General features: G+C 32.9%; 1 protein-coding gene across 1 annotated transcript; it reads left to right on the top strand.

Annotated features, from left to right (window-relative positions):
- Positions 1–1,009: 1,009 nt before the first annotated feature.
- LOC108339904 (uncharacterized) lies at positions 1,010–4,504 on the top strand. The gene is made up of 6 exons (XM_017577130.2): positions 1,010–1,317; positions 1,650–1,714; positions 1,792–1,824; positions 1,930–2,854; positions 3,126–3,400; positions 3,930–4,504. Exons 1-5 carry the CDS (start codon positions 1,255–1,257, stop codon positions 3,327–3,329), a joined length of 1,290 nt encoding a protein of 429 aa, XP_017432619.1. The 5' UTR covers positions 1,010–1,254; the 3' UTR covers positions 3,330–3,400; positions 3,930–4,504.
- The last annotated feature ends 8,203 nt before the right edge of the window (positions 4,505–12,707 follow it).

Raw genomic sequence — 12,707 nt, 5'->3', positions numbered from 1 at the left:
CACTAAAGACCCATTTATGGTGAGAAATAGTGTAGAGTTTGAAACTATAAGAATAAGACTATCGAACACATATTTAGATATCATAAGACAACAAATCCATGATAGTGTAAATATGGAATGTTGAATGTTTTATCAAGTCAAATAAGAGCTGTTTTGAATCCCTTAGTTCAAACAACAATTGATAATTTTCAAAAATTAATAGTCTAGATCCATCTCTCAAAATGAAAATCTCGAGATTCCTCAAATAAAGACAAGAAAATGTTAATTTTGAAATTCAAGATAACATGAGCAATTTTAATCCGAATTTAATAAAAATATTTAAATGATTAAGAGAGGTCAAAATGCTGACCATTTCTTAAATATAAGACAAAAAAAAAAGGAATGTAGAGTATATGAGAAATTATTTTAGGTACAATCACAACACAAAATAATGTCCAAATTAATTATGAAAATCATATGACTAATGAAGGCATAGAGATTTGACTGTATAACCAACTTTACTTTTTACCTCCATTTCTGAACTTTGTACTTGAAACTAAATTTCTGTGAGGTTTTATAAAATATCTAAGTTCTTCAAATTACATCATATTAAGTAATTGGTAATTCATATATATGTAATAGAAAATTTAAACAATATAATTTTATCCTTATATCTTTTTATGTATATAAAATTTTATTTTAAATTTATTTATTTATATGTATATTTGTATTGAAAAATAATTTATTAAATTAATATGACATTTCAAACATATTTTTAGGTTAATATTAAAATAAAAATATTTCAAACAATATAAATAATTTAAATATTATTATTAAACACATTTAAAACATTAAATAAAATTAACAAAATTTCATTAAAAAAAATTAAATTCGTTTATTCATAAAATGAAGGCTAACTTTGAAAAACAAACTAATTTCAACTTTTCCTTAAAAAAAATTAAATACAAAAACATATATAACTCTTCAACTTTTACTACAATATTATTTCCCAACTCTCAAGCTCCAACATTTTGAATGGTACCAACGGTCAAATATTCCGAACCCTCTTTACATCGAAACATCGCTCCCATCATCCAACGGTTCATAACGCGAATCAGTCAGAAATCCAAACCCACACGTCGTCGTTTTGCACCCCTTCTTCTCCGAACTTAGTTTTCGCCCATCATGTATTCCCACACTCTCTGCAGTTCCTTATATTCGCAACAACTACAAAACTCACAATGAAAGCGTTTTTCGCCGTTCTTCTTGAAAACAATGGAAGCTTCTAAGAAGAAAGGGGTTGCGATGAAGAAGACCAACGATCACTGGGCTTTTCTGGTAATTTCTCGTTCCCTCATTGTGCTTAGTTTTGTTGTTTTATTGCAATGCGCTTGATCATTCCGAAGAAAGATAATTTATGTTTGTGAAACACTATAAATTTCAATTTTGAAATCCATAATTTTGCATTTTAATTATTGTCGTTATTATTGATTATTATTATTATTATTAAGGTATTATATGTTACATTCATGATGGTGATTCAGTTACTATTGTGCTTTTCCAATCTATATCTCTCTGTTCGTAAGTGTTAGTTCTGTTGTGGTATTCAGAGTTTTCTATTGTTAATTTGTGATTGTCTTTTTTGTGTGTTGCAAATGTATGAGATACAGGAGCATATTGAAGCACCTATGTGGGTAGATTTGACTGTTGAAGCTGTATCTGGTGGTGTAGACACGTGAGTTTTCTATTAGATTGAGTTTTTGGTATCAATTTATGTTTGTTGTTTTGATTTTTAATTTTGTTATGCTGCAGAGATGGTGATGATTGGTTCAACAAAAGTCATCCGTAAGGAATCTTTTGGAATTTTCTTTTTGGCGGTTTCGTCGATTTGATATCGACCTTGGGATTGTTTTATAAACTGTGTGTGTACTTTCTACAAATCACTTTCAGGTTCCACCAAATGTCTGCTCGAGAGTTAAAATCCAAATTTTCTCAGGGTGAGGAGATATTGGCAACAGGAATTGATCTGCAAGGAATAAATTCGCCTGAGCTTCCTTCTTCGGTCTCGAGATCTAGAGGCAAACACTACAACAACAAGAAGTGGGAAGGTATTAATCTGAATACTTTGTTAGATAAACAGACGAGTAGGAGAGGCTTACAACAATATTCCAGCTTTGGTAAAGTGAAACCCAGATTAAAATCAAATGTGATCAGGCCAAAAAGAGCATTGAGTGGGAAGTTTGGATTGACTTTTGAACCGCAAGCCAGAGGAAAAACTGTGTCAAAGGTTAGTTGTAGCAAAACAGTGGGTAGTTCTAGTTCAGATCGCAAGACTGGTGGAAGCTCTCCAAGAAGCACAATTACATCTGATAGCACTCAGAAGTATACGGAGGTATCTAGCAAACCATGTGATCAGAAAAGAAGTTCATCAATTAGGAGGGTTAGTGTTGGGAAATGTTATGTTACAAGAAAAGCCTCAGACATTCAGCCACAAAAGAAATGTTTGGGGGTAAGTAGTCAACCATGTGATCAGAAAAGTAGAAGTTCATCCGTTATTAGCGTTAGGAGAAGTTATGTTTCAGTAAAGACTTCAAAAGTGGAGATAGGTGATAATAGCACGCAATCAAGGGGTAGTAAATCATCTTCTGGGAAGTCTAGTGTTGGGTCATGTTCAGACACAAGTATTGAAGTTAAGTTTGTATCAAGGCAGCACAGAGAGAAAATCACAGATCAGACAGGTGGGGTGACAATTAAGCGTGGAATTAAGAATAGTTGCAAGCCAGGTGAAACATCGAAGGCAACAAAGTCTGGTAACAGAATGGGAAATAACATCAATTTTCCGAAGCCAGCATACCATCGAACAGCAAAGTCATTGGTGAGAAGATGCACTGTCCTTTGGTCATGCATTTCTATTTTGTTACACAAATTATTTTGAATGATGTAGCTATGAGTCCTACATAAAGCTCATACTAATTGAATATTAAGAATTGATTTCAGCAAATGATTGCAAAATGCGTCCCTTTTCTGAAAGTTACGATGCTGTAGCTACTTATCGCAATATTTTCTTTTGTAGCTATAGTCAAACTTCTTACAATTTTTTACTATTTAGTTTATGTTTAACAAGGGTGGTGGATTTACGTTTGCAGGTCCAGTATCCGTCTACAAGTTCAAAGGCATTGTTACAGCACATAGTGAATAAAAAAGACAGCTGTATGGATGGTGCCAAGGAGAAACTAAGAACTACCAAGATTAATAGTTTGACAGCCAAGGGAAAAGAGAATATAACAAAGAATGTGCCAGTGAATCGGAAATGCATTGCAAGAGGTGTTTCTGCAGGGGGGGCGTGTTAGAAGTCATTGAGCTACTGAACACAACCTACAAAAGGGTGACGAAGCAGGATCGACTCCTTTGACAAATAGAGGTATTGTTAATTGATTTGGTTGACAATTCTTTATTGTTTCTATAAAAAAACTTAGAGCCAGACTTCTAATATCTCATGCTTAATCAAAGAATCTCATCGGATGTGGTGGAAATATTAAAAGTATCTTTAGTCTTTTCCATTTTTTTCATCTCGGTATGTACACAGTATCCTTTTGTTAAAACTTAAAATGTTAAGGACCGATTTTCATAGAAACTTGAGCAGTAAAGAGAAAATCATGACTAACTTTTTTATATTTAACCTTTAAGAGCTTTCTAACCAAATATCAATTTGTTTACTAGTTCATCCTTTTGGAGGCGCGAAATTTTATAATTATTGCCACTGACATGTACTCATGTTGTCGTCATCCTATATTTTTCACCTTGGAATTATAATTTCCATCTTGCGATTGAATTGCACTACAATTTTGTAACTTGATTGCAAATGCTTGTTTTGTTCTCCTTTTCTTTGCATTTTAGTTTAAGTGCAATTTAGCAAACCTTCCAAGTCTTATGCAAGTTCATTAATGCAGGAGAGAGCACCAATCAACGTGAGGCAGAGAACCCGGTTAATCTGGCCATGAGGAGTTACCCACGTTAGATGAGTACAACATTCTTTCTTTCAAGTATAAAAATTAGGGAAAAAAATTATGACCCTTTTCAAAATCTGGCTAAGTCACGTGCTCAGTGAAGCCTTGTAGCGTAAATTCTACTATGGCTATGGCCCCTCCCTGCAATGTTGGTGATATATTTTAGTTGCTTTTTCTAGCTTTTATCGTTATCAAATGATCTTATTTGGTAAATTCACTTTCACCTATTTTCACTTACGGAAATCGATACAAGGAAACATACTGTTGCATATACAAACCAAAATCCTACCAACACATGGGAGTTATTGACCGATCTTGGAACCACGGTCAATTTCTTTTAATGGTCCAAATAAGATCCACATCAGTTTTGGTAGAAATATCTTTACTAACACATACTGCAATGTAGTTATTTATCATCGATACCATTGGGTGACCATACAATTTAGCATACCAGGATCCCTATTACCTAGCAATTGCTTTTTTTCCCTCTCTCAATACCCCTATTCAAATCTCACATAGTTAACGTCTCGCAAACTTGCATAATAAGAGTGCTATATTCTTGCTAATTTGGAATATAACCCTCTCCTTACTGTTTTAATGTTGATCTTATTTAAAGATAGATTTTGGATATAGAGTGATAGAATGAATTTGAGTGATTTTGATCATAAGTTTCTAATGTTTCTTTTAAAGGGTTTGGAAACGAAAGTACTATATTTATAAATAAAGTTTATACATAATTTAATAGATAAAAAATAATTAATAGATAATAGAAAAGGAAGATTACGAAATTATCTTTATTACTAAAAGTAATATAAAATGATTTTTGGGTTAGTTGAAATTAATTTTTAAAGATGTTGATGAATAGTTTTGAAAAATAGAACTAATAATTATAATAAATAAATAATCTAATGTATTTGGTATAAAATTAAATGTTAAATATTTAGATATTAAATCTGTTTGTGATTATTATTTTATTGACATGTATAAATTTTCATTTAATAGTAATTGTAAAAGATCTCTGATTATTATTATTAATAATGATTATAAGTATTATGTGAATGTATATATTTGATCAAATTATAATTAATATCAAATGAAAGTAATAGATTTAAAGATAAAGTTTGTGAATAATTTGATAGATAAAAAAATTTAATAAATAATAGAAAAGAAAGATTACAAAATTATCTTTATTATTACAAGTAATATAAAATGATTTTTGGATTAGTTAAAATTAATTTTTAAAGATGCTTTGAAAAACAAAACTGTGATTATTAAATATAACAATGTATTTGGTATAAAAATAAATGTTAAATATTTAGATATTAAATATAACTGTGATTATTATTTTATTGGCATGTTGTATTAATTTTCATTTAATAGTAATTGTAAAAGCTCTATATTTGATTATTATTATTATTATTATTATTATTAATGTTTATAAGTATTATGTATTTGATTATTATTATTATTAATGTTTATAAGTATTATGTGAATGTATATATTTGATCAAATTATAATTAATTGAAACTGGACATAATGAAATAACAACATTTGGAATGAGATACTAAAATAGAATATATTCCACTAGACTTATAAAATGTAGTAACAAAGAATATTTCTTGTGAAGAAATAAAGTTTATTTTTTGCATCACATAATTGTAAAAGTGAATTGAAAATATAAAAAATGTATAATAAAAGACATAATATGATTTAAGATAGATTAAAAAAAACTTTTCATTCATATATTCATATAAACAAGTAACTTATTCCAACAATATTACGTAAGTATCTGATACCTCTCTATTCAGATAGGAAATGCGCATTTGTCTCATTTTTACTCTCCCCATCTCGAATTCTACTAATTGGATACGGGACTGGTTGTGAAGGGAAGCTTTGTGGGAGAAAGGAGGAAAAGGTCAGGCTAGTAAAGGCTTTACTAAAACATATGGGATAGATGAATAGGAAGCTTTTGCCCCGGTAGCCAATATGAAGTCTGTTCGTCTCCTGCTCTCTATTGCTGTGAATCGAGATTGGCCTCTGTTCCAATTAGATGTTCAAAATGCCTTCTTGAACGGGACCTAAAGGATGCCTATAACACGTCATATATGTGATCGATGTCAGTAAAAGAAACTGTAACACTATATGAATAAGTTGTCATCTTGAATGTTCATTATGAATAACAACTTGGAAATATGTATTACTGTATATTGAAATGAAGGGTTTCCACGAATTAGGTTGTTTGTCTCAATAAGGAGATGATTTCTTCTTTGAATTGTTGCAAGTTCATGGTTAACAATGGAAAACATTATTGGGTTAAATATATTTTTAGTCCCTAAACTATTATGCGATTTTAGTTTTCGTCCCTTTCTGAAACTTTGATACATTTTCATCCCTCTCCTTTTAAAAAGTGTCATATTTAGTTCTCCATGACTAATGACGTTAGTTTTTTTTTCTGATGTGACTAACAGTATGCCACGTGTAACGCTAAATTGAATTTTGTTTCTGATTGTAATTAAATTTTTTTAAAAAATATATTAAATTGTAAGGTCAAAATTAGAAACCCTTTTCTTCTTTGTTCACAGGTTCATCCTGATGGGGGCACTCTTCCCTCTCTATCTACAACGCAGCCATGGCTAACATAAGGTCCAACAGTCATGAGCGGATCGAGATCCTGCAGCTGCCCTGCGTCTCGAAGGACGAGAGAAGTGAGATCTCCTTCATGAGATGGAGGTCCACAACATCGAGGTAGTGCGAGAGCTTCTCCTACAGCACGAGGTTCTTGGCAACGTTGTCAAAGGGGCAAGCGGCACAGAACGTAGCTTCGTCCTCGAGGTAGAAGTCCTCCTTGAAGTATAGCGCGGGGACCTCGGAGGCGGCGACGACATTGGCGAGGTTGATGATTTGTTCCTTGGAGGTGTGGTTACAGATGTCCTCGAAGCGCTGGTAGGCTTCGACGATAGGGACGACGTAGTTGTGGAAGTTCAATTGGGAAACCTCTCGGAGGTAGCCTTGGCAACAACAATGAGAGCAAACTCGGGCGGGACAATTGCAGTGGCGGAGGACCACCAGGCGCCCTAGGATGCGGCATCAGAGGCGTGGGGGTTATTGAGGATGGATGAAAGGCTTTGAATGGAATCAGAATTTGATTTGGAAAGAGAAGCAAATGAAGCAGAGTGTCATCTTCTGGACTAAATTTCCTAAATTTCAGTTTTCCTTATCCCAATTTCATGGTGGAAGTTTGTCATGTTGAAGAAGTGCTTTTACACCATCCATCAGAAATGGGACCGCACAAGACGCCCCAAATTCTTTTTGACCAGACCACTCCATTGCTTGAACCTACCTTGAATTTCCTGCCCAATTCACAGACACATTAATTGTTTGTAATCGCATCACGTTTCAGAATCACATTCAACAATCAACTGAAGTGATTTTAGATAAATATCTTTTCATACTTTTCATTCTAGATTCGTAATTTAGTTTTGAGGTGAAATAATTTTTTTATAATTATTATGTTGGGCAAAACAAGTATACTGAATTTTACCATGAATTAGTAATAGAAACATTCAAATATAAATTTTTGAAATCAGTTTTGCAAATGTTCATCAATCAGTCTAAGAATTATATTTCCTGTGATGTAAGCATGCATGGTGTGATGCGTCAAAAACCATGCAGGTGTGAGCTTTGCTGATGAGGTCTTTCGGGTCTTTAGAGGAAGAGGTTGAACCCTCTTATGAGTTTTCTGTCGGTGTGAGCTTTGCTGATGTTGGCCATGGCTACGTTGAAGATGGAGAGGGAAGAGTGTTCCCATAAGGATGAACCCGTGAACGAAGAAGAAAATGTTTCCAATTTTGACCTTACAATTTAATATTTTTTCTTTTAATTTTAATTACAATCAGAAACAAAATTCAAATTAGCCTTACACGTGGCAAACTGTTAGCCACGTCAGAAAAAAACTAACGCCGTTATTCATGGAAGTCTAAATATGACACTTTTTAAAAGGAGATGGATGAAAGTGTATCAAAGTTTCGGAGAGGGACGAAAACTAGAATCGCATGATAGTTTAGAGACCAAAAACATGAGTTAAAGACACAAAAGTGAAAATTTTAATAATAAATGTAAAGAAATACTATATAACTGAATTAAATTAAAGTCGTTGAAATATAATGAAGCAAAGAGTAGAAGGATACAATTCGGTCAATAGATTCCTAAACTTTGTCTAGTATGTCAAAAAATTGATTGACATCGAAATTCATTTGGTCAAAATGTTGGTTTATATTGAGGGTCAGATTTGATAAATTGTCTTTCATTTGCTACATTCAAATTTGCATGTCTTACACCTCGCCCCATATTTGAGTTAGAATTTCAGTAAGTGAATGGAAGGGTCCTTGCTGAAAATTGTCACAAGAATGATGGGTACATGTTATAGTGTCTTCATGCAAAGGACCTTGTGGCTGTGGCTGTGATTCATCATCATCATATTTGACCGAACATGTTGTCGGACACCATTCACATTAACCATATTGAGCTTTTTCAAAGAACTTATAGAAAAATGGTGTCTCAATCCTATAGTGGTGTGTGCCTTGGTACAAAGTTCAACTCTTCCATATTGCATGGTTCAAGTGATCAAAGTATCGTATAGAAAAGAAACATCACTAGTCTTGCATTTAAGCATATTTTGCATAATATGATGAGGTCAATAAATAGAAATATTATTTTTTGTTGGTACCAGCAATCGGTATCGTCGAGTCGTGCAGCGAAATAAAATAGCGTAAAGCGTGTTCGGTCAATTTAAAAAAAATGGTTCCTTTAATTTTCTTATAAACGTTTTATCAAACAGTTGATGTGCAGAAAATGTAAAGAATATAGGGAGTAGAAAACTCACACAAATGATTTTTATCCTGGTTCGAATCAAAAGATTCTACGTCTAGTAATTAATCACTATGAATAGTGATTAACCTTTTTCACTAAAAACAGTTTCACAATTTGTACAGATTACAAGATAGTGAATGAAGATTAAGAAATGAGAACACCTTTCGTTCGAAAAATGAACGGAACAATCTTCCTTCGACAAATGAACTGGAAGAAGCTTCCTTCGACAAACGAACTGGAAGCATGAACACTCAGCCAACTTCAAGAGAACAACTCCGACCTTTGACACACAAAGCGCGAGCTTCTCCTATTCACAAGACTTGACAAGAGCAAGAATTAGCACTTGAGAACTTCCTCAGACAAACTGTATTCTCAAATTCACAAAGTTCCCTTTTCACTCTTAGAGAACTTCCCTTAGGCACACAACTCTAATACTCTCAAATGAAAAGTTACATGCTAAGAAATGTGAAGACCTTTATTTATAAGCCCATGTTCATGTAGTGTTAGAAATTGAAAAGCCATATTACAACTGTCACTTGATTCCTTAACGCTTTTCACCTTTCGACTTTAGCCCTTACAAATTTCAACGTTCGGCCTTGACTCCTTACAACTTTCCACTGTTCGGCCTCGGTCTTGCCTCTACTTAGTTTCCAGGACTCAATCCTTCCTACCTTTGTTTCACCGTCCAACCGCTCAGTCATATTTATGTCTTGCTTGGTCCTGGTCATGCCTTTCACTACTCGGTCCAAACTGCTCGGTCTTGGTCATACCTCCCTTCTTCTTGGTCATGCCTTCCACCGCTCGGTCCTAACCTCTTCTTCTCTCTCTCTCTTCTTCCAACTCTTAACATTTTATTCTACAGGAATGGTTTGACTAAATATTGTTCGGCTTGTGTTCAACGTCGTTCGGTCTTTAACTGCATTCAACCTTGATTTGTTAGTGCCCGTTCGTTCTTGTGCATGTGTTGTGTTTATCTATTTTGTTTGGCTTTCAACTGCTATACGTCGTTCGACCTTTTAGCTATTGTGTTCGATTTTCTTTTTCTCTACTTTACATTTGGGCTCTTGTTCCCTTTCCTCGCGGGCCAACATACAGGAATGCTTTTAAACTTAATATAACAAGGGTCTTCATATTCTTCACTTTGTAACATCATCAAAATCATTATCTTCAAGACACCAATGCTCCTCATTGGTAACAATCTCCCTCTTTCTGATGATGATAAAAAATTCCCTGTTTAAAAGCATTTTTTTAAATATCTACTCAAAATTCAAACCTACAAACAAGTTAGTAGTAACTGCACTAGAAGTTGTTCTCCCCCTTTTTATCATAAGTAAAAAGAAAATATACTCCCCCTCAAAATGTTCTCCCCCTTAAGTGTTGCTCCCCCTCAACAAAAGAATAGATGCAATTCAAATATTATAAAATTGTTGAGTCCCAGATGCAATTCAAATATTATAAGGGGAAAAGAGTAATTGATCTTAGAATAGAGATAAATAATAAGATATGAAATAGGGGGAGAACATTTTGGTCCTTTTAATTCAAACAAACTCATATATCTCCGCCTCAAATAAGTACTAATTACCACAAAATAATAACATAAGATAAAAAAAATTCTTCCAGTTTGATTAAAAAAAATCATCTAATCTTAATGCTTTCCCTAAATTAGTTAAATAAAAAAGATTTTTGGTCCTTTTAATTCATTAAAAATTACTCCCCTTAAAGTAATATTCCCCTTAAAATCAAAAAAAGATTCCAAATTTTTTTTTTAAAAAGAGTTTCTTTATTTTTTTTATTTTTACGTTTTAACTTAATATAATCGATTATCACTTTAAATAATCGATTATTTGCGAGCCAAATTTGTACGTTAGAGTGAAAATGACCTTGATAATTGATTATCATCCCTTGGTAAACGATTATTTACGTCAATTTCCAAAAAATGCAAATTTAGGCGAAATTTTCAACCTAAGACACATTTAGCATTCATAAATTATTTTCAAAGCTCTTAAAAATTACCATGATACTATATAACCTTATTTTCCTTTTGAAAAATTAACCTGCAAAATATAACAATAGAGTTTTGGTCCCCATAATCTCATTCGGGTCCTTTGAGGTTAGAGACAAATTACTTGATAACAGGAATCGAAGCATATTTTCCATTTGTAACATCAAAATGTTTAATTCTACATTTGTTAGAAGTGTGCCCCATTTTCATACAGTAAAAACATGTGAGATCATTTGGGTTTCTATAACACACAGTTCATTTTTCAACCCATACTCTACGAACTCTTCTAAATTGATTCTTCTTTTTATGCACACCTTTGTTTTTATAAACCTTTTTAACAAGTATAGGCATTTCAACATTATTCTTTGTAGTTGCCACTTCAAGAAGATTTTCAAGGATATCAATATCAAGCATGTGACTCTTGCATGAAAGACATTCAACAGGATGTTCAATATTTGAAGACTCTTTCATTTTTAAATTGTAGATTTTATTCCTTAAAATAACTTCTTCATCTAATGCCTTCTCATATTTAATTTTCAAATCCTTAAAGTCATTTTTCAAATTTTTATGAGCAACATTCAATTTTTCAAATTCATTTAGCAATTCAAGAAAGACTTTTTGCAAGTCCAACTCAGAAGTTTCAGAACTAGAATAACTAACTTGGCTTGTAGAGTCATCAATATTAGCTGTCAAACACAAGTTTGCTTCTTCAATAGAATCACTTGTGCTACTTCAGTCATTATAATTCCAAGCAATGTAGACCTTCTTTTTGTGACTTTTCTTTTCCTTTCTTTCTTCATTTATCTTGTTGCTTGAACAATCGACTTTTATATGGCCTCTTTCACCACATCGATAATGTTTGAAGCTTGATGAGGAGCCTTGATTGTCCTTCTTTTTCTTCAAGTGTTGGCTTCCAGATGATTCATTGTTGGCCATCAACCATAGATTTTCTTGCAAATCTGAATTGCTTGAGCTTAAGGACTTTGATGTAGAGCTTGAATCAGACAACGTCAACTTAGCCACATCCGTGACTTTATCATGAGTAACTCTTAAGAATTTCCACATTTCTTGAGCACTTTCATAAACAAAAACTTTGAAGAAATCATCAAGGGTTAGTACAGATAAAACTATATTCCTAGCCCTAACATCATATTGTGCCATTTTGTTTTCATCCATAGTCCACTATAAAAATGATTTCCAACCTGCATATCATTTACAAAAATACTAGGAATAATTGGTCCATTCAAAACAACTTCCCAAATACGTTGTCGATTGACTCTAAAAATATTTGCATTCTTATTTTCCAAAAAATATAATTTTCCCCTATAAACAAAGGAGATCTATCAATAGAGCACCCTCAGCATACATTTGGTAATGACCGTCCATTTTCAAAAAAATTGAAAAACTATCAACGCAAGCTTTGATACCAATTGTTGGTCCAAACAATCGGTATCGTCGAGTCGCGTAGCGGAATAATATAGTGTAAAAGCGTGTTCGGTCAATTTAAAAAAAGTGGTTCCTTTAATTTTCTTATAATCGTTTTATCAAACAGTTGATGTGCAGAAAATGTAAAGAATATAAGGAGTTGAAAACTCACACAAATGATTTTTATCCTGGTTCGAATCAAAAGATTATACGTCCAATCGTTAATCACTATGAATAGTGATTAACCTTTTTCACTAAAAACAATTTCACAATTTGTACAGTTTACAAGATAGTGAATGAAGATTAAGAAATGAGAACACCTTTCGTTCGAAAAACGAACAGAACAATCTTCCTTCGACAAATGAACTGGAAGAAGCTTCCTTCGACAAACGAACCGGAAGCACGAACACTCAGCCAACTTCAAG

The sequence above is a fragment of the Vigna angularis genome, chromosome 5 (genome assembly GCF_016808095.1).
Source record: "Vigna angularis cultivar LongXiaoDou No.4 chromosome 5, ASM1680809v1, whole genome shotgun sequence".
Taxonomy (NCBI): domain Eukaryota; kingdom Viridiplantae; phylum Streptophyta; class Magnoliopsida; order Fabales; family Fabaceae; genus Vigna; species Vigna angularis.
This window is presented reverse-complemented; position numbering and strand designations above follow the sequence as displayed.